Raw genomic sequence first — 22,109 nt, 5'->3', positions numbered from 1 at the left:
CAGGCACCACCAGCTTCTCCTTCCACCTGCCCAAGCACATCCGTGAAACCTGAGGCTCTGGAAGAACTCTCCAGAGAATGGGATAAATGGAGGCTGTGTTAGCCCTTGTTGCTGCATCCAGGCTGCTCTCTCTGTTCCCTCAGAAAGTTCCCAGCGCACAAGGGCATCTTTGGCTTTGGGGGGTGGTGACTGGGCTCCATGACTGGCCCCAGCCCCAAGAAACATCTGCCCCGTTCTCCACGCTTGGGTCACGGCTTTCACGTCACACTGAAAACCCAAGCTCTGAGGTTTAGTCATTGTTTTCCGCCCTCGTTTACTTCCTTCATCACCCCTAGACCCAAAACCTCACCATAAAGACTGACAAAGGCCCGTATCGGACTTCTCTCCCCTGCAGAGCCTGGACTTGCCTGGCCCTCTGCCTGGGCCCGGCTGGTCACAGTGTCCTTGCCACAGCTGGGGCCCCTGGCCAGAACTGAGGTCACCCTGCCACCAACGGGCAGAGGGAGAAGAATGACAAGATAGTTGGGGCCACAGTCTTGGAAAATACCCTGTGGGATTCACCGCCAGAATCCTCAACGCAGGAGACAAGCGGCCAACCCTGGGGTGACAAGCCCATGCCCTGGGCTGCCCACCAGGCCCTGGATCTCCGGCCCCAGAAGACGGGGCAGTGGAGGAGAGAGAGACACAGGGGACTCAGTCTTCCCCGTTTCACATCTGTGCATCCACTTAATTCTAGAGCACCTGTGGGACTTCCGATCACTGGCTCTTTGGGGTGACGGCACAGCGTGAGAACTACACCTGGGCTCTGGGTCACAAGGACCTGGGTTCAAATCCCAGCCTCATGACCTTGGGAAATAACTTCCAGCCTCTGAGTCTGAGCTTTGCCTTCCATAAAGCTGTCGTCATTGTCTCTCCCTCAGGGGTCATGGGAGAGTTACAAGGGCCAAACCATATGGAGCCCAGGCCCAGCGGCCCATGCCCGGGAAGTGGTGGACAGTCTCTAAGGGATCCAATCACGCAGCAGCCGCTTCCTGGCCACCTTCCCACCTGGGTGCTTTTTCTGGGACACACGGGTCTGTCACTCTACCTTCAAGAACCAGAAAGGGGAGCTTCCCTGGTGGCGCAGTGGTTACGAATCCACCTGCCAATGCAGGGGACACGATTCGAGCCCTGGTCTGGGGAGATCCCACATGCCATGGAGCAACTAAGCCCATGTGCCACAACTACTGAGCCTGCGTTCTAGAGCCCATGAGCCACAACTACTGAGCCTGCAAGCCACAACTACTGAAGCCTGCGTGCCTATAGCCCGTGCTCCGCAACAAGAGAAGCCACCACAGTGAGAGGCCCGCGCACTGCAACGAAGAGTAGCCCCCTCTCGCCGCAACTAGAGAAAGCCCACGCGCAGCAACGAAGACCCAACGCAGCCAAAAATAAATAAAACAAAATAAATAAATTAAAAAAAAAAAACTTGAAAAGAACCTCAAAGGTGTTCAGGGCCCTTAAACATCTGTCTCCGTGTTCTTCCTCTGGAGCCCGGGCCTCCCACTCTGGGCTACCCCTCTGCACATCCTTCCCCATCACAGACTCACACATCAGGTCTGCCCTGGGCCTTCCCAAGGCAGCCCCCCGGCCCTCCAGCAGCACTGACTTTCTCTCCAGTACCCTCTGCCCTTGGTTGGGGTCCTTGCTTGGGCTCTAAGAAGCACTAACACAGTCAGGGCAGTGGTGGGAAGTTCTGCCGTCTGTCTGCCCAACTCCCTGTTAAGCTGTCTGAGGGCAGGGGTCCTGGCTGGTTTATCCCTGTCACCCCACGGGCACACAGTAGGTGCTCACACATCTCTGTCTGGACTGGACTGAGCTCCTTGGGGCAGGCTCTGGGCAGCACCCACTTCTGCGTGCCCAGTACCTGGCAGGGCCCCAGTCCCACCAGAGCCAAGCGCTCCAGCTGAACAGAAGGAAGCTTTTTCGAAAGCGCACTCTGGGAGGGATGCTCATGGGAACAGAGAGTGGGCGCCCTGGCCCTGGCCCTCTGCACCCAGGTGGTGGTGGCCACGTACCTGGTCCCCAGAGGGTGATGCACTGCTGCTCGTGGGTCTGGCAGATGCCGTTGTAGCAGTAGCCGTCCACTCCCTGACACGGGTGCCCGTCGTGCAGGTACACGTTGGCCGGGCAGTGAGGACTGGCTCCCGTGCAGAACTCCGGGAGGTCGCAGGAGTTGCTAGAGTCCCTGCACGCCGTTCCTGCAGGCTTCAGCTGAAAGGAGAGAGCCGTTTATAGCTCGTGACTGCGGGAAACGGGGAAGCAGGGTCTCAGCAACACTCCGGACGTGGATAGGAACAGAACCATCCTCTTGTAGCTTCACACAGAGGGGCGAAGATTTCAAAGGAAGTTCCCTTTACCGCAGAGAGAGCTCATTAAATAAACAGCCTTGCTCTGGGCTCTGAGGTTCACCTTTCCATTATGGGGGGTAACTAAGATCAGCCCCTTTTTAATTTCATGCAACATCAGGGTTTTCTGGTGAGCAGCACCAGAAAGTGCCAGGTGGCTGGCACCTGGCACCTCGGTGGCGGGGGGAGCGGGTGCTGCCTCATGGACCCATTGATTCTTAAGAACAAGATCTCTGGTCACCGACACCACCGTGTGTTTTAAGAAGACGTTTGCGCTTAAAGCGTTAGCCTTTGTGGGCAAGGTGACAAAAATAATTCCAAGGGCACACTTACAACAGCGATTTTACTTTGCCATCAAATCATAGAGCTGGAAACCTGTCTGCAGGACTTCACAGGGGCATGTAGAGAAGTAAAGCAAGGGAGCTGCACAGGATGTTAGGAACAACAATGCCAAACGATGCCTCATCTTTTTGCGGTTGAAGAACTTATGGCTCAGGGTGGCTTGTCTGAGGTTACGCAACCAGTGACCTGTCCCACCCCTGAAGCACCCTCCAGGCACCTCCACCACCAGCTGCCTCTTTTAACCTTCGTTCCCCGTAAGTTAATTACAAGTAGGAAGGGGATGAAGGATACTTTAAGCTGAATGTAAAATGTCGTAACGCACTTCGCAAACACTGTGCTCTACTTGGGTCGCTAAGAGGGAGTTTCCTGCAAGCAGAATGCCAAGATCAATTGCTTAATTAAAAGGAAATAAAACTCTTGGAACCTTTGAATCAAAAGCTCAGGCTTTGACTCTGGCAGATCTCAGCTCTGAATAATGAGACAAACAACAGAATTGCCAAAATGAATGCAGGCACGGTGGCAGAAAATGGCAAAAGTATAAAACTGCCACTCTTGGCTGGGCTGGGTCAGCCAGCACCTTCTGTTGGGGGCACGTCAAGATCAAGATGTTGACACAAGATCCCTGGAAAAATCCACGCAGCTCCTCACCCAGCAGGCAGACGTTCTTGGGATGGAGCAGAGGGACCCGGCATGAGTCCCCACAGCAGTGGGGACTGGTTTTCGAAACCTTCCTCCAACAGCAGACCCGGAACATTTAACATGGAGCTGGAGTTCTTTGGTCTACTTACCAAAGAACTCATAAATTATAAATTATTATAATTTATATAATTATTATAATTTATCAGATGACTTAGCATTAGAATATACATTTCACATGAAGATCGGAAGATAATAAAAATAGGAGATAGATGGTACCAACTTGCGTGATAAGGATTACAGTGTCCGCAGCAGCGAGTGCTGGGAAGTGGCCCTGTCCCATCGCTTGCCCTGCGTCACTGTCGAACCAGCTGCCTGCGCGGGTGACCTCGGGGCCAGGAGGACGCTCACCTGGCAGTTTTCACAGCACAGTCCGTGTGCGCAGACAGCACCCGGCTTCAGGGTACAGGTGGTGGCGTTGCAGCAGAGATTCAGACACTCCTGGAGACGGGAACGGGTTTGACAGGGTCACGTGGCGCAAATACTCACGGAAAGCAAAGGTCACACCTTAAGTGATTGAAAAGGGAGGAAAGAACCAGAGGGCCTGGCTCTGGAGATGAAAACTAGCCGGACTGAGGAGTATCTTCCTCTGGAAGAAAGCAAAGCTTCTGGTAAGTGTTTATGAACTGCCTGGGAGGGCGTGTCCCTGGGAAAAGTCAGTAGCACTCAAGCGTCTTTCATGGTGGGGTGAGGGACCCGGACGGGAAGGCTGGCTGGCTCGGGAGCCATTCATGTCAGCAGCGGGTGAGGCTGTGTGTTTGTGTGTGTGTCTGTCTGATGGCTGCTGGCCTTAATGCAGTGAATAATACCAGGACCACTGGAGTCCTATGAACTTACTTATTTAAAAATCTACAGAGATGCATACACACGTTACCCTTCAGAGACTGATCCAGAGTTTAATCTAGAGCATATTGGCAGGAAATGAAGTCCAATCAATTGTGTTTGAAACACAGTTCCCTGCAATCCAACCAGACGCCGTAGCTGGATCCTTGCTCAGCACAGGTGGGCTGTCTCACCTGATGAGACCCTCCTCAGGTCAGAAATGCACCTCAGAACGAGCAAGAGGCTGAGAAGGAGATCCGTGGGCTGTGCCCATTGATCTGCAAAGGATTTAAACAGATCAAAGAGTAGCTGGATTGTCCTCTGTGAAATGAACCCTAGAGAGGAAGTGAACTGCTCTGTTACACTGTGCTTCACAGCCACCTAATTTTTTCTAACAAAATGAAACAAGAGATTGATACCTTTTGCTCAGCTCTCAACAAAAGGCCTGTACATATCTATCCAGGATATTTATGACATCTTGTGCTTTAGAACATTCCAGTAACTTGGAGTTTACACATTTTAGAAGCAATTGATTATCATTAGAAAGAAGAGCTCAATAGAGTCTTCAGGATTGAATTTACCAATGTCCTTTTATTTTATTTAATATGATATGTGCTGAAGAATTTCTATGCTATGGCTAGAGTGAAGCCCATCACATACTATTTTAATAGTATAATAGTTTACTCCCCAAAACCATCTTCCACGAATGAATTTATTAGTATCATAAACGCAATGAATAAAATGTTGATAATCCAGACGGTTTATGGCTCACCAGTATCTGAACTGTACCGTTTGTAAAACTCTATGAACGATGCTCCCTTCTACTGTTTGCTCCTATCATACATACATCCCAAATTATTAAATTTTAAATTTGCTCAAGGACTTTATAAACATCCGGAGTGTGTAATATATACAGTAAGATAAAACTGCCAACCAGAAGTCATAGCTTTCAGGACGGGAAAGGTTTCTAACTCATGGACTTACAATCCGAAAACACTTAGGAATTTGTTTTGTGCTTTTAAACGGAGGCCATCCGTGGCACTCCTGATCAGTGCCATCCCACGTACAGCAGTGTTGTCCCGTACATCATGGTCTAAATGGCTCTCCTAATAACACATTAGCCAACTTACAGACTTCCTTGCACTTCTAAGTTAAATCAGCCATCCTAAAACTGGGTCCTAAGATCCTTTAAGAACTAACTCCCACCCCCCCACCAAATCGCTAAATAACATACGCAGCAGTTCAAATGGAAACACAGCCAAGTCGAATGGTTTTGACTTCAAAGGGGATTGATAATGTGAGAGAGATAACTAAGTTTAAAAGATATTTGCAAGCTACTGGCGTCCTATTGACTTTAAACAAGGAGATAAGGCTGCTTTCCCAACCCTATTAGCTTGGAAGAACGAGCAAGTCGTCAGGAAATCCTCATGGTGGATGTAAATCCAGTGCCCTGGACAGAACGCTTCAGCATTCATTTGCCTTTTAGCTACCCAGCATCTATTCCTTCCGTAGAACTCTATCAGAAGAGACAAATTCTTCATCTGTTGATGCATTTACTAGTTTAGTACTCAATAGAGAAGTTCAGCAGAGCCAACGAACCCTAAGTCTCCAAAGAAGAAAGAGTAATGAATGAAGCCATTAGAGAATTCTCAGTAAATGCCCTAATTGTCATCCTTGGGTTGTAGGTAGTAGACAGAGATTCTTAATCACAATGAACTGGGGTTAAGACAATAATGCACCTTCTTGAAAACAGTGGCCATTATCTCTGGGAGCAAGGGAACAGAAACTGGTTCCAGTCATGAGCTGGGGCAGTTGTTCTGACCCCGTTTACTCACTGATGTGGTGACACTGGAGGGCTTTATGGTCCAGGGGATACGTAGGCCAATATGAAACAAAGGCATGATGGATACTTCCAGGGCCTGAGCACTGAGTGGGGGGTAAAGAACCCAGGTTCACAGGTCTAAAAGTTTTGGTCAGCTTGGAAACTGGGAAATGGGCTTTCATACCCTCAGACACAGTCTAAGCTTAAACTTTAAAAAGAAGTTTAAAAGAAAAATGAAAGATAACTGCGAACTGAGGCAAAAGGCCTGCCTGCGACTTTGATTTCTTGGAAGAAAGAACTTCGGATGATGAGAACGAGAGTTCTCTTCAGATAGCAAGAACTTCTCCTATTAAATATGGACCCTAAGCACAGAAATATACAGTTGGGAATTACATGGAGGGAGAACACGGCTCTTACGTAAGCAAAGAGTTTGAGTTCTTCAAAGCTGTCCTGCAACGAGCTGCCTGGAGAGACAGTAAACACCCTGGGAAAGCTGAGTGACTTCCTGATGGAGGTAAAAGAGAGAAGACCACGACATCAGGCTGGAGGATTTCAGGCACTCGAGCGTTTGCTGACATGATGGTGGCGGTGGTGATGCTAGTGGTGGGGTTGGTGGTGATGGCGGTGACAGCAGTGGTGATGGTGGGGTGGTGGTGGACACGTTAACAGTAGTGACGGGGAGGGTGGCAGGGATGCTGGTGGCAGTGCTGGCATATGGGATAAATGACTGCTAATAGAGTCATTCCAAACCTGAGAGTTCATGGCTCCAGGAAGAGCTGTCAAATTTATTTAGATTAACAAACAATTACAAGGAGTTCAGATAAAAGATAACCATTTCAAAGCCAACACGACCTCTCCTGAGAAACAGGAGTAATTTAAACTAATTGTTTTTTTCTTTACGCAATTAGAAAAAGTCTCCAAGCGATTTCCGCTTTGCATAACCCATCCCATGACGGTTTTAAGTTTTCCTCTGCTAATCTGAAAAAGAGTCTCTGTTAGGACTTAGGACTTTGTTCCTGCATAGTAACCATTCTCTACGCACTGTGAGCAAAGCTGAACGCCGCTGTGGACAGCGCTGTGACCTTGGATGGGCACAGCAAGGGCACAAAAACATTTGATCAAACCACCTTTGCAACCCCCATCCCCTAGAACTTATGGTCACTCCCAATATTCTTACAGAAATGGTCAGATGGAGACCAGGATCATTCCTGCTGATGTGGGAAAGCTCAGAGACTTGGACAGGATGAAGGTTCTATAACCAGTTGTTTGTTTGATGAACACAGGAATTTGAGGGATGTCCCAGAGTCTCAGCACAAGTTCCCTTCCATCCCCGAATCCCCCTTTCAGAGCACCCCTCCCAGGCGTGCTCTTCCTAAGGCCTCATCAAGCCGGTTTGTGAATTTAGCTAAGCCCATCTTGAACTTGACTACCGCTGCAGCTTGCACAAGCTCTCAGGGAGGGACTCCCACATGGAGACAGCCTGCTATACAAATGACTGGCTTTGGTTTATTCTAAATCAACCTCCTTCAAGTTTTGAGGGGGTACTTCTTTCACCAGGTGGTCTCACTGCGTCCTGTCTTTCTCTTTCCTTCCCAAGATTATTCAGAGATTTAAAAATGGCTGTTAGAATTTTGATGCTGGTTAACTTTATCTTGGGCCCTACAGAAATGAGAAAATGTCCTGACACTGGCTGGAAAACAGGGTTAAATACGCCTTTTGCTGGATAAAAATGTTCCCCGCTTTCACTTATTTCTTCTGAAAGCTAAGAAGCAGACAGGCCGGAGCCTGGGCGCCTCAGGTCGTCCATACAGAGGAAGCTGCGGCAGCAGGAGCAGAATTTCAACTTGGGAAGAAGCTCTTGGTTAAAAATGAACGCTGCTTATTCAAATTCCCCTCGGGTGCACACCTTACAGAGAGAAAGACTTGGTACTTATTAGCCATTTGAAGCCAGCATTCCAAGGCTTTCTTCTCTGTCAAACTCAAAGCTAAACGCTTTTTCGTTGTCCTCATCCTGCCTACGCTGCTGCGTCCTTCAACAGAGAAGATTCTTTATCTTTTTAAACCAGTGATACAACTTATTCTATGCAATACTTAAAATTCAAGAAGGCCACCCTGGCTTATGAAGTTTGTTCAAGGTGGTCATGTAGGAGTTTTCCATCCTGCATTTCTAGCACTTTCATTCTACCACACAATTCCTTCAAGTTCTTGCTTCTTGGCCCAGCCGCGAACGCGAGACCAACATTCTGGAAACGTCTGTCTCACCTCCGGTTCGCCACAGTCACACTCCTCTCCTTCTTCGACATATCCATTCCCGCACTTCTGGCCCCCAAAGGACTGCGTCACTTCCGGCAGGTTAAAGAGGCACATACCCATGCCCTTCTCCAGGCTGGCCTCCAGGTCCTTCCTGCTGCAGCTGCTGAATACCATGGGGAACGGGTACCTGCAGGGAAGAGCCAGGACGTCAGTCGTCAGGGCACCGAAAGGCCTCACGCATCCTTCTCGTGCAGCTGTGCATGGTACCCACGGGCACCATCTGCCTGGGTGGCCGCTGTTAGTTTCAGTGAACAAAGGCTTGAGCGGTGTAAAATGAGGCACCTTCGACTACGCCCGGAGGTCCAATCCTGCAGAGTTCCAACACCACTGATGAGGAAGTGCTTTATCCCCAAAGAAATGACCTTTGGAGGGTTTTCAAATCAACAACTTTAGATTGTCTCGTTACAGACATCATTAATAGTTCTGTGTGAAATGATATAATGGAAAGTGAATGCTTAGGACCTGTAGCTTGTAATATGAACACTATGTTCATATTGGAAAGTACAGAGATGAGAAAAGTACATTTAAGTCTTTAAGCCATTTTGAGTTTATTTTTGTGTATGGTGTGAGGGAGTGCTCTAACTTCATTGATCAGAAAGGCCACCATCAAAAAGTCTACAAATAATAAATGCTGGAGAGGGTGTGGAGAAAAGGGAAGCCTCCCACACTGTTGGTGGGAATGTAAGCTGGTACAGCCACTATGGAAAACAGTATGGAGATTCCTCAAAAAACTAAAAATAGAGCTACCATATGATCCTGCAATCCCATTCCTGGGCATATATCCAGAAAAGATGAAAACCAATTCAAAAAGATACGTGCACCCCAATTTTCATAGTAGCACTATTTACAATAGCCAAGACATGGAAGCAACCTAAGTGTCCATCTACAGATGAGTGGATAAAGAAGATGTGGTACATATATATTGACATATACAATGGAATAGTACTCGGCCATAAAAAGAATAATGCCATTTGCAGCAACATGGATGGACCTAGAGATTATCATACTAAGTGAAGTAAGTCAGACAGAAAGACAAATATCATCTGATATCACTTATACTTGGAATCTAAAAAGTGATACAAATGAACTTATTTACAAAACAGAAACAGACTCAGACACAGAAAACAAATTTATGGTTACCAAAGGGGAAAGGCAGGGGCAGATAAAGTAGGAGTTTGGGATTAGCAGATACAAATTACTATATATAAAATAGATAAACAACAAGGACCTACTGTAGAGCACAGGCAACTATATTCGATACCTTGTAATAACCTGTAAGTGAAAAGAATGTGAAAAAGTATATGTAACTGAATCACTGTGCTGTACACTAGAAACTAACATAACATTGTAAATCAACTATACTTCAGTTAAAAAGAAAATAATAAAGGCAATCATTATCCCGAGGGAGGGGGAAGGTACAAATGACTGAGCTTATCAACTCCACAGCTTCACAGACACAATCCCCATGGTGGGTCAGGGCCGGCTGATACTGGTTTGGGCCTAGAAAGGGCAAACCACTGTCTCCCCAGGCACAGCTCTAAGAGAATGGAGGTGGTCAGAAGTGCAGGTCCTGCCCTTGCCTCGAAAACCAGGGCTACATAGGGATGTGGCCAAGTTGGCCAACTTCCCTGCAGAGCTCGTGCTCCCCCTTCCATGGTCCAGAGGGGCTGTACCACCCACCTTGCTCCTGGGTGGGCTGTGTGATAATCCGTGGTGATGGAATTAGCAGAGGGGAAATGACATGCGTCACTTCTGGCTGAAGGTAGTTAAGTAGCTGTTCCCTCCTCTCCCCTGCTGCCAGCTGTGCTCAGACCAGTCCAACATCCTAGGAGGGGGACGAGCCAGACACAGCACCTGGTCCTGACTCACTGACAGCACAGAGCTCCATGGCGTCACATGCAAGGGAAACACATCTCTATGATGGTAAAGCCCCTGGAAATTAGGGGTTTGTTTCCCATGGCAGCTAGGGGTCCCTAACATATATAAAGCATCTGACTCTTTTACGAATGCGCTTTCCCAGGTCTTAGGCAGTGATTACCATAAGTAAGGGCTAAGCACACCAGAAAGCCAGGTTTTATCAGTTGGTGAGGAAGCAGGACTTGCTGACCAGCAAGCCCAAGCACCCTCTCCCATGAAGACAGGATGACATTATAACTGGATCCCAATCAATTGGCCAAACCAGTACGTGCTGCTAGATTTCCCTGAAGACCGCAGACTAGCCACCATTCAATGATGGAGTCTGGCGATACTTCAAGATCATGATGAGTTCCAGGGCCAAACTGGTAACGCTGCGCTATCTCCCCACGTGTTTTCTATCAATCTCAGGCTATTAACTCTGAAGTAGAATGCTAATCTCCAAGTAAATTAGTACATGCAAGTCTTGCTCTTGGATACAAAGACAATAAACCAGGACTCAGCTGTAGTGCTGTAACAGAGTTCCTTTCGAAATCTCTGTAACTTTCCTGGGCAGACAGAGGGATTGTCTCTGGTATCAAAAGTGATGCTGAATAGCTTCAGATGATGAGCCACAGGAAAAAGTGTAATTTTGCCCATTTGAAGAGCTTTGTGTTGAAAAGACGACAGTACATCACACAGGGAATTGAGAGCAGTACTTCTCTTTGCAGTGGAAGAAATGGAATCTTCTCCAGTGTAAGCATTTCCCAGGACGGCTCTATCTCAAGGCCTGACCCAGGAGACTAAACCTCATTCTCACTCAATGATACCCAACCAGGTGCTGTGATGAGCTCTGACCAGCTCATTCTGGGAGCGCATTGATTTCTAGAAAATGTTAAATTAGGAAAGACACAAGGATAAATTGTAAGCCTCGGGAATGGTGTATAAGCAAGATTAACAGCAGTTTATAGCAAGATTAACAGAAGCTCGGTGAAAGAGGGGTATCAATCACCCTGCTTCCCAAGTGAGAAGATGCCCACGAGCGTCCGGGGATTAGAGGGCTGAAACCAGCTCCAGGAACAGCTCCGACGAGCCCTCCTATCTCACTGTCTTTCAAAACAACAAATACATTTTGGGTTTTGGGGGGGATTGACATTAAAAAAAAAAGGGATAGATGGGCTTCCCCGGTGGCGCAGTGGTTGACAGTCCGCCTGCCGATTCAGGGGACATGGGTTCATGCCCCGGTCCGGGAGGATCCCACACGCTGCGGAGCGGCTGGGCCCGTGAGCCATGGCCGCTGAGCCTGCGCGTCCGGAGCCTGTGCTCCGCAACGGGAGAGGCCACAACAGTGAGAGGCCCGCGTACCGCAAAAAAAAAAAAAAAAAAAAAAGGATAGAAACAAGATGAATGAGATCAGTTTAAGTCCAGGATTTAAAATTCAGATTATTTGGGAGAGGAGAACAGATCAACTGTTAGCAAAAAACCGACTCTTTTCGCGTCTGTGCTGGATGTGGTCAGACAGAAGTCGAGTTATCTGCGTAATAATACATTTCTAGTTCTCTTAGTTTTTTCCTATTCTGTTGAAGGACAAACCCCAGGTGCTTTTAAAGTTCTCTCTCATTTAGAATCATCCACCCAATTCACAGCTTTGCAGCCTTGATCTGAGGAACAGCGTCCAGGCGCGAATTCCTCGAGGTGCCTCTGCTGCAACAACAAAGCAGCAATGTTCTCCTCAGATGCCAGACGAGGTGTGGATGAGCTCACCGACACTGAAACTGATCCTCGCTCACCGTCACTCACAACACAGGGCCGGGCCTCGCAACGTGTAACCCGATTTCACCAGCAGGACGCCTGCCTTCAAAGTCAGTATAATTAAAACCTCCAGCAGCTGCCGGCCATGGCTCACAGCTCCTGTGCCCAGAGCACATGTGAATAGGTCCTCTTTCCCTGCAATCTGGGCCTTTCTGACTCGTTCAGAGGGACCCCAGGGAGGCCCCTTGGGGAGGCCAGCGACCTTTCCCCACACCTTCCTGCCCTCTCTGTGGGCTGGACCGGTCAACATTCCCACCTCTACGTGAGGATGGAGAAACATCTCTGCCATCCTCCACGACCTCTCTTGATGACAAACGGCAATGTGTCCGAGGAGCATTTCGTACCTGCAGAGTATCTTTACTGCAGTCATCCTTTCATGATTTCTCATCATGGAGAACAGGTGACTATTTCCCTCTGATAGAATATTCCTGAGCCCTATTTGGGCACTTAGAGAAAGTCAGGCTTTAGAGGAAGAAAAGCAGAGTAACCTGTCACTCATCATTCAATTATCCTGCAAATATTTATTCAATACGTACTATGTTCCAGGCATTGTTCTGGGCTTTGGGGAGATGGAATGAATGAAACATACACAAATCCATCTAGTGGGGCAGCCGAATAATACAGAAGATAAGGGAATCAATTACCTATTAGCAAGGAATGAGCATTAAAGAGAAAAGTAAGACAGGTCAGGGGGAGAGGATGTGCGAGGTGCTGACCTTTTAGGGAGGGTGATCAGGGAAGACTTCCCGGAGGGGAAGGCATTTGGGGCTCTCACCAGAAGGATGTGAGGGAACGAGGTGGAAGAACATCCGGAGGAAGAACGTTCCAGGCAGAGGGAGGAGCCTGTGCAAAGGCGCGTGGGCAGGCGTGACTGGCCTCGAGGACTTTGTTCAGCAGAAAGCAGCAGACTCTTCTGTCAGTAACACACACCCAGAGGGGCGACCCCCTCCCCAGAGAAGACCCCTAAGCCCTTGGAGGTCAGGCTGATGGCAAAAGACTACCATGGAGCATCATTAAATGGGGGAGGGGAGCTTTGCCCTGCATGGACCAAGCTCTGATAATGGCTAAAGATACTTTTCATAAGAATTTCAAACTCTTATTCCCCCACACTTTTTTTTTTTTTTTTTTGCGGTACGCGGCCTCTCACTGTTGTGGCCTCTCCCGTTGCGGAGCAACAGGCTCTGAACGCGCAGGCTCAGCGGTCATGGCTCACGGGCCCAGCCGATCCGCGGCATGTGGGATCTTCCCGGACCGGTGCACGAACCCGTGTCCCCTGCATCGGCAGGCGGATTCTCAACCACTGCGCCACCAGGGAAGCCCAAGCAAACTAATTTTGATGGACAAGCAAGGGTCTGCCCATCATCTCCCTTCTGCCGGGATCATCTTGGTTGATCGGTGTGTAGGAAGGAAGGAGAGAGTAACTAAAATCTATATCTAAACCGATGGCCCTCCCTCAGTAAGCAGAATTCAGTGATCTAAAATGATTTCACGCAAACCAAAACTACACTGAGATGCCACCTCATGCCGGTCAGAATGGCCATCATTAAAAAGTCTACAGATAACAAATACTGGAGAGGGTGTGGAGAAAAGGAAGCCCTCCTACGCTGTTGGTGGGAATGTAAGCTGGTGTAGTCACTATGGAGAACAGTATGGAGGTTTCTCAAAAAACTAAAAACAGAGTTGCCACAGGATCAAACAATCCCACCCCTGGGCATATATCCAGACAAAACTATAATTCAAAAAGAAACTTGCACCCCTATGGTCATAGCAGCACTATTCACAACAGCCAGGACCTGGAAACAACCTAAATGTCCACCGACAGATGAATGGATAAAGATGTGGTACGTATACACAATGGAATACTACTCAGCCATAATAAAGAATGAAATAATGCCATCTGCAGGAACATGAATGCACCTAGAGATCACCATACTAAGTGAAGTAAGTCAGAAAGACAAATACCATATGATATCGCTTATACGTGTAATCTAAAATATGACACAAATGAACTAATCTATGAAACAGAAAGACTCACAGAGAACAGACTTGTAGTTGCCAAGGGGAAGGGGGGTGGGGGAGGGATGGAGTGGGAGTTCAGGGTTAGCAGATGCAAACTATTATATAGAGAATGGATAAACAACAAGGTCCTTCTGTATTAGCACAGGGAACTATATTCAATATCCTGAGATAAACCAGAATGGGAAAGAATATAAAAAAGAATGTATGAATATGTTTAACTAAATCACTTTGCTGTACAGCAGAAATTATCATTGTAAATCAATTATGTTTCAATGAAAAATAAATAAAATGATTTCAACTCTCAAGAGATAAGGGAATTTTATGATACCAAATATCAGAGTCCTGTAATTACAATAGAATCCTAATTTACACACATTTAAACACCTTCTACAATACGTCTAAGTGGTCACTGGTTGCACAGTACCTAGTGCACCGGAGATGTCACTAATTGTTGGCTTAAGGACTCAATGAGCAGTTCATTGGTTTGCATGAAAAATGGGCCAGTGGACCTTGAACAAGACATGGAATCCACTCCCCAGCACGGTGTCAGGCTCCACAGACAGGATCTATCAGCACAATGCTTGTTCAGACTATTTCTCCAATTTGCCCACACAAGAGAACGCCTCCAAGGACATGCTTGCTCATCACCCTGCTTCCCGGATACCAACTCTGCTTCTGAACTTTTTTTTTTTTTGGTGGTACGCGGGCCTCTCACTGTTGTGGCCTCTCCCATTGCGGAGCACAGGCTCCGGACGCGCAGGCTCAGCGGCCGTGGGTCACGGGCCCAGCCGCTCCGCGGCATGTGGGATCTTCCCGGACCGGGGCACGAACCCGCGTCCCCTGCATCGGCAGGCGGACTCCCAACCACTGCGCCACCAGGGAAGCCCGCTTCTGAACTTTTGATGATAGCAGAATGAAACTTTTGGGATAGTATGTTCACTCCTCCCTCATTCATCTACTCACTCACTGGAGAAGTAATTATTATATTTAAAGCTCTGAGGAGGATCCTATGATGATTAAAATATGGCCCCAACCCTTCCCACTCTCCCCTTGCTGGACCTTTGCCAAGGGAACTATTGGACACACCTACTCCCCACACTGCCTCTCCATCCCTATAAATAAAATATTAGAAATACAATACATTCACATACATAAATGCATCATGCATATTTATTCATATAGAAATTATATAAAATATATAAACATATATAATTATATTGAACTGATGACATACACTATACATACTTTTTTGGAATAACTATTTGAGAGCCTGCTTTAAGCTAGATATGATGGGTACTTTTTCATAGTCATATTTTCTTCTTCTTTATACTTTCTTCTTTAAATTTACATTTTAAAACAACACAGTGAGATAGGTATTGTTATTCCCATTTTGCAAATGAGGTGAAGGCCCTTGTTTAAGAGTTCTCAGTTAGGGGATGGCAGAGACTAGATCTGATCCCAAGTTCAGTTATTTACAAAACTTACGTTCTTCACTACAGATACCATGTCAGCCCTGGATCACCTGCAGTAAAACTCCTGAAACATTGGCAGTGATCAATACAGCCTTGATGTGCTTATTTACACACGAAGAAGGCATCCTTCCATCACTCAAACCACCTGCCTGGATCAGGGCCCTCAAAGTGTGGTCCCAGCTTCACCTGGCAACCTACCAGAAATGCAAACGACCTGCCGCCTGAAAAAAAATCGGGGGTGGGGTCCAGCAACTGTTTTAACAAGCTCTCCAGGTGATTTCATTTTAAATTGAGGTAAAATTCACATAACATAAATTCACCACTTAAAAATATATAATCCCTCGGCTTTTAGTACATTCACAGTGTTAGGCAACCATCACCACTAATTCCAGAACCTTTTCCTGAGCCCCCAAAACGAACCGCACCCTGTGAAGCAGTCACTCCTCATCCCCTCTCCCCCAGAGTCCCTGTCAACCACTAATCTGTTTTCTGTCTCTCTGGATCTGCCTAGTCCAGACATTTCATATAAATGGAATCATCCAATATGTGACCTTTTATGTCTGGCTTCTGTCACTCAGCATGAAGGTTCATCCACGTTGTGGCACTATCAGTACCTCATTTATTTCAATGACTAATATTCCCTTGTAAGTAAGACTACACCACAATTTGTTTATCTATTCATTAGTTGATGGTCCAGGTGATTTATCAAATTATCAAAATTAACGCTTGGGAACAACTGACCTCAGTTTAAAATTCAAATGTTGTAAGGATCATATATGGACAAATCCACACCTATTTGTGTGAACAATAAGAAATGCAAACTAGGTGCATTACAGGTCAGCTTTCTTGCACTTAAACTAGAAATAGTTCTCTTTTCCCCTGCGGTTCCATTTTCTAAGAAAAACTCGAGGTACAGCGTTTTGAAACCTCATCTGATTGTAGGCATGTGCTAGAAATTCTAAGAGAATCTGTCTCACAAAGCCAAATTCAAATCACAAATGAATTTTTCAAATATCTTTAAGTGTTAGAGCAGGTTAACTGATTAATCATCACACTCTGTATTAATTAAGGTACCAGCAAAGGTTCTGACTGTGAACAGAAAGGTGTTTCTGTTCTGAAGTTCCTTCCACTTGTTTCAAACTCCAAAGTACGATACTTCTGCCTTCCTTTGGCTCATTTTGTTCCTTTCTTATTTCATAGCTTTATTCCCTGGACTGTTAATGAAAAGAACATTGAATGGGGCCATATAGTTGCTCATGACATTGCAGATCCCGTGTAGCCCACGGTCGGTAGTTTGAAAAGAAAAGCCTCAGTTTCTTCTACAGTTTTTGGCAAACTCATCACAACGTGCTTTTTAACTTTTCATAAATTATCCCAAATATGCCAGGACAGCAGCTAAGTGAATTGACATATAGCAGCGACAGGCTGGTGCAAAGCAATAAAATTCGAGAATTATTCAGAAAAGAACCCCCTCTGCATGACACTTTCCCTTGGCAACAAGGATGCTTTAAAGTGATTATACCTAGGACCCAGAAAAAAGTGCTGCTTTCAGCTCACGGGCAGAGAATTTCTTGCAGACACCTCGCCAGAGTGCCTGGCTCCTGTTCAGATGTGACCTCTTTAGTTAGACACATCTGCCTTTTTTCCCAATATTTACCAACCAAGGACGCTTGCGGGCAAGTTTACCATGCTGAATGCAAGGTTAGAAATAAAAAGCCAATGAAATAAACCACCAGGTGATTTTGGAAAACACACACACACACACAACCCACTTTTCAAAAGAGGAATGCCACTTATGGCTTCCCACCGTAAACGCAGTCACAGCTTAATATTTCAGCCCGTCACCAAGTTGCCAAGTAAAACATTATTAGGCGTTACTTTTACTTTGACACATCTGCAGTCAGAAAATTCTTTTCTTGTAGGAGCCTATTGTGCATCTCACGGCTGTATTCTTGGGGGCGAATCATACTAAGCCCATTTATCAATCTTGACAGTGGAAGTCGGGAGTCATCTGCCTTGCAAAAGCTCTCCGGGAATTATCTTTTCTTGTTGGCAATTAGGCAGCTAGGGGAAGCAGCTGCAAGCAGGCTGGATTCACCAGGGCTGCAGGTCACACTGTTCTTGATGTTTCCTTTGACCGCCCTGCCTCATTAAGAACTGTGTGCTGGGTCCCAAAGAATCCAGGTTCCTCAGCTCCAAGCTCTGGTGGGCGGGGGTCGGGGGACCACAGTCCGCACGCAGATTGCAGCAAAGAAAGGCAAGTGACCGGAGGAAGAAGGATGGAGCAGTCTGGGTAGCTGCTGAGAACAGCTTGGAGCTGACATAACCGTGTGACAGGAAAAGCCAACGTTGCAGAAAACCAGGGATGGGAAGCCATCCAGATTTCTCTGCTTAAATCGATTGAAAAAAACAAAAAAACACCTCACATCTTCTACAGCTGGTAAATGATTAGATGGTAAAGGGATAACTGGTTTGGGGAAATATGTTGCTGACATTCCGCCTCCCACTGATTTCTTCTTGCAGACTGAGATGGAGTTTTATTTTCTCCTGACAGTGGAAGTGACAGAGGCAGCAGGCCTGGGAGGCTACTGTCGATCGGGGCGCATGGCACAGGGCAGCTGGAGAAGAATCGAAACTGGAAGACTAAGTACGAGCACCCCATCTATTAAAACTAAAGCTCAGTTTTAAAACCAAGCCTCAGTTTTCACACCTGCAGGCCGGGAATAATAACTACCTTGCCCGCTGAGGGAGAGAACAAATGAGCTTCAAACACAAATGGGAAAGTCTCTGGTTAACTTCAAAGATGCCAGCTGCCAATACTTGCCTGAAAAAGATGTGTGTCTCTTCCTTATTTAGAGGCGCTGTTTTGGCTATTTCAAATTACGGTTTGCCAGGGTCTTGCACGTTCTAGGGCTTAGAAACATTTTCCAACACGGTGCAGAATTTATTACAATTGTAGCCAAAATGTAGCAATCTTTAAACTGTAAGACCACAAGTACCAGTCAACTAGAGAGAAGGGTGATTCAGGAGGCAAAGGAATGATCAAGCAGTTAATAGGATCCCTCCATCTAATACATACATGGTGTTGAAGACTCTGCTCATCCTGGAAGGGCCGAGCTATCTCTAGCTCAGCCAGAACATGGGCTTAGGAAGCATAAACCACCAACCAACACAAACAAACAAAGACGCTGTTTACATGACTGTTACCCACCATGCCGCTGGCTGTGGTGGCTCTGAGTTGTTGGAACTTTTTCCAAAGGACTTTCCCAAAGCTCTGGTGACATGAGCACCCTGCACGTATTCTTCTGAACCCTTCCTCCACAGCCAAGCTGCTAGGCGGGGGGTCGGAGGGCAGTGTGGCCACAGACAGACCAGACCCGCCCTCCGTTCTCTGACAGCGCGACCTACTGACCCTTCCTCGCTAAATCTGCAATCAGCCTGAAGAGCTTTTCCAAAAGCAAACAATAACACACAGTTCAGGGCCAAGTTCTATGCATTCCTAGATCCTCCAGGAGCACAAGACTCACACTGTCCCCACCTTCTCTTCCTCGGGGAACGCAGGGCCCACGGACACCAACGGGTGCAAGAAGTCTTGGTTGGGATGGATTTGCTCGGCCAACTGTTAACCCCAAAGTTCTCGGGCCATCTTGAGAAAAACCGTTAGGTTTTTCACAATTACGCCCTGGAATAAAAGCTTGCAGTCACCACGCACAGAATTTAGGAGTGACCCAGAGGCACGTCCTGTTGGGGCAGGCAGTGGTGTCTGCACCCGTGGCAACTGGCCTGGTGGTCAGCAGCCTGGCAGGACTGAGGTGCAGCCCAAGGTCACCCCGTTTCAGGGGATTTTGACTTCATCTCGTCCTGCACATCCAGGATAATGAGTAAAAATATTAACAGCACTTACCATTCTCGAGCAAGGGCCTGCTGTGGACCAGAAGCCTGGTGGGCATCCTTGCTCACCGACTGCCCGGTGAGTCAGATTGTATCATTCCTATTTTACAGATGAGGAAACTGAAGCACAGAGCAGTTAGACACCTTGCCACAGTCCTCTGGTTCCAGGGTCAGGACTGAAAACCCAGCCTCCTGATCCGAAGGCCTGCGTTTTCCCTCTGCAGCGACACTGCCTCAAGGGCAGTCAGGAGGCCTCCGGCAGCCTCAAGTGTGACAGGGCACAAATGGCCCGGAGCCAGCATCAGTATTCAGGAAGAGGGCAGTGGTCCAGGAATCTCTGGCTCCCTGGAGTCGGGTGCAGGTAACAGTGGAGCCCACGGTCCTGCCGGCGACTCGGAGAGCACCGTCGAGCACCTCCCTGAACAGCTTTGAGGCCAGGAGAAATGGCGGCCGGAAAGCGGGATTTATGGAGCACACCTGCGGCCACGCACACACCTGAGGGAGGTTGTGAGCTCACGCGGGTCTCAACAAGCTGCGGGCAGAGGGAACCGTCGCCCATCGGGACAGCACGGGACTCTGCCGGAGGACTTTCCAGGTCATGCTGGGAGGTGGCTGTGGACCGAGTCCCACTCCGCCCGGCCAAGGGTGCCCGGCGTGACCCTGAACACGCGGGTTCACTCGACAGAACGGAACCCCGGCGGAGCCCACAGGAATGGAAAGTGACTGCATTAGGACCAAACGCTTGACCCCGTGGGCTGCCAGATGGGCCGCAGACGGCAAGGCAAACCACCGGGCCAGGAGCGAATGATCAAAAACGTCCTTAGAGGACATTTCCATTGTTAATAGCAAACACCTGGGGCCCAGAATGGAGCCATCTGTGGCACGTTATAATTCATGTCTTTAACACGTGAACTTTGACCTCAGCTCCTCCTCCCCGGAAACCAATTAAAGTGTAAATGTAATTTCTCAGAATTTTTAATAAAGAAGGAGATGAACGAGGCCCTGGTCGGTTGAGAGGTGCACAGGCGGCCTCTAGGCGTTATCAGAAAGACCTTTCGGGGCTTCCCTGGTGGCGCAGTGGTTGAGAGTCCGCCTACCGAAGCAGGGGACGCGGGTTCGTGCCCCGGTCCGGGAGGATCCCACATGCCGCGGAGCGGCTGGGCCCGTGAGCCATGGCTGCTGGGCCTGCGCGTCCGGAGCCTGTGCTCCGCAGCGGGAGGGGCCGCAACAGTGAGAGGCCCGCGTACAGCAAAAAAAGAAAAAAAAAAAGATCTTTCGCTTCTGTGCTCTGACGGCTGTTTCCTCCCGAGCCCAGTCCCTAAAGGCAGGGGACTCAGGGCAGGGCACCTGCACCCCACTAAAGGAGCCCAGCCCATCAGAGGCAGTGTCAGACTGGCTTCTCAGCTTCATCACAGGAAGAGGCCGCTGTCTTTGCGTGGGGCTGGTCGGGGATGAGGTTCTGGCAGACATAAACAGATTCAGGGGTTAACAGAGGGCAGTTTACACAGCAAGATAGCTCCGCCCTCTCCTCCTGCCCCAGGAGACAGACCTGTATAGGTCATGCCCGTTGCATCTGCTGACTCTGCAAGTCTGCAACACTTTTAATCAAACATGATAGGAAAAGTGGTCATGGTAGATACTTCCAAGCCACCCAACGAGGGCTGAAGTCTTTTTTGGCCCTGTTCTTACCTCACTGAGCTCCTGATGCTGGGCTGGCCATCAGGTCAGCCTGAAACTCAAGAGCTGTGAAGACTGGCACCCATGTCCCCGTTCCCCTCCCGCTGCCCCAGGGGATTGGGAACCGAAGGTTCCTTTCCTCACAGGGGCCAGGGGATAGGCCAGAGGCAGGAGCCAGAGGCTGTGGGCTGATCATCTTGAGTCTGGCCCTGACCAACCGTGGGGCCTCTGGCCTTTCTAAACCTCAGTTTTCTCATCTGTATGATGGAGGTGATTGTATCTGCCCTTTCCTCTTAGAACTGTGACAGTTAAATGAGAAAGGAGATGTGAAAGTTCTTTGTAAACTGGAGAGTAATCTGTGAGGTCTACAGGGTCTTATTCTTACAACTACTTTTAGTTTTTATATTTTTAACTTCCCATCTCCTACTTCAGCTAAATTAAGCCCAGGCTTGCAGGAGAAGTCACTTATAGAAGAAGTCCACCTTTTGAAAGTAAATTGCTCCTTGGTCTCCATGGAGTTAAAAAAAAAAACAAAAAACAATGGACTCAGCCTCCTATTTACCTGGGGTTTCTCAGTCCTTATTCTTTTTTATTTTGCTTTCGTTTTTCTCTTTATTGTATTGTTTCTGTTCTTGTGAGTTACCGTAACTCCATTGTAGATGATGTGGAATATAAAATAAATGAAAATGGCCATGCTACAGCAAACGCTATAGTATAAAAGACAATGGTCTCCGAATCTTCTCCTTAGAAGTGTAGCCATTACACGAAAGGTGAAATGTGGCTTCACTCTGCACACATCTGATTGTGCTGGAATCACCATCCATCTGTCCATCCACCCAGCCGCCCACGACCATTTATCCATCTGCTATCAGCTCACTCAATCGTCCACCCATCCACTCATCCATCCATCCACCCACTCGCCCTCCCACCCATCCATCCACCCATCCATCCATCTATCCACCC

At 47.8% G+C, this 22,109-nt stretch overlaps 1 protein-coding gene across 2 annotated transcripts in view; it reads right to left on the bottom strand.

The window, feature by feature from the left end:
- ADAM12 (ADAM metallopeptidase domain 12) overlaps nucleotides 1-22,109 on the bottom strand; it is a 395,851-nt gene that overhangs the window by 59,671 nt on the left and 314,071 nt on the right. For both annotated transcript variants that reach the window (XM_067709072.1, XM_067709071.1), the window contains exons 12-14: nucleotides 8,332-8,509; nucleotides 3,777-3,866; nucleotides 2,058-2,253 (exon numbers count right to left, since the gene is read on the bottom strand). In XM_067709072.1, the coding sequence (XP_067565173.1) occupies nucleotides 2,058-2,253; nucleotides 3,777-3,866; nucleotides 8,332-8,509 (464 nt within the window). The remainder of the gene's footprint in view (nucleotides 1-2,057; nucleotides 2,254-3,776; nucleotides 3,867-8,331; nucleotides 8,510-22,109) is intronic.

The sequence above is a fragment of the Pseudorca crassidens genome, chromosome 16 (assembly GCF_039906515.1).
Source record: "Pseudorca crassidens isolate mPseCra1 chromosome 16, mPseCra1.hap1, whole genome shotgun sequence".
Classification (NCBI taxonomy): domain Eukaryota; kingdom Metazoa; phylum Chordata; class Mammalia; order Artiodactyla; family Delphinidae; genus Pseudorca; species Pseudorca crassidens.
The sequence above is the reverse complement of the archived record's forward strand: the minus strand, read 5'-3'. Positions and strand labels throughout refer to the sequence as shown.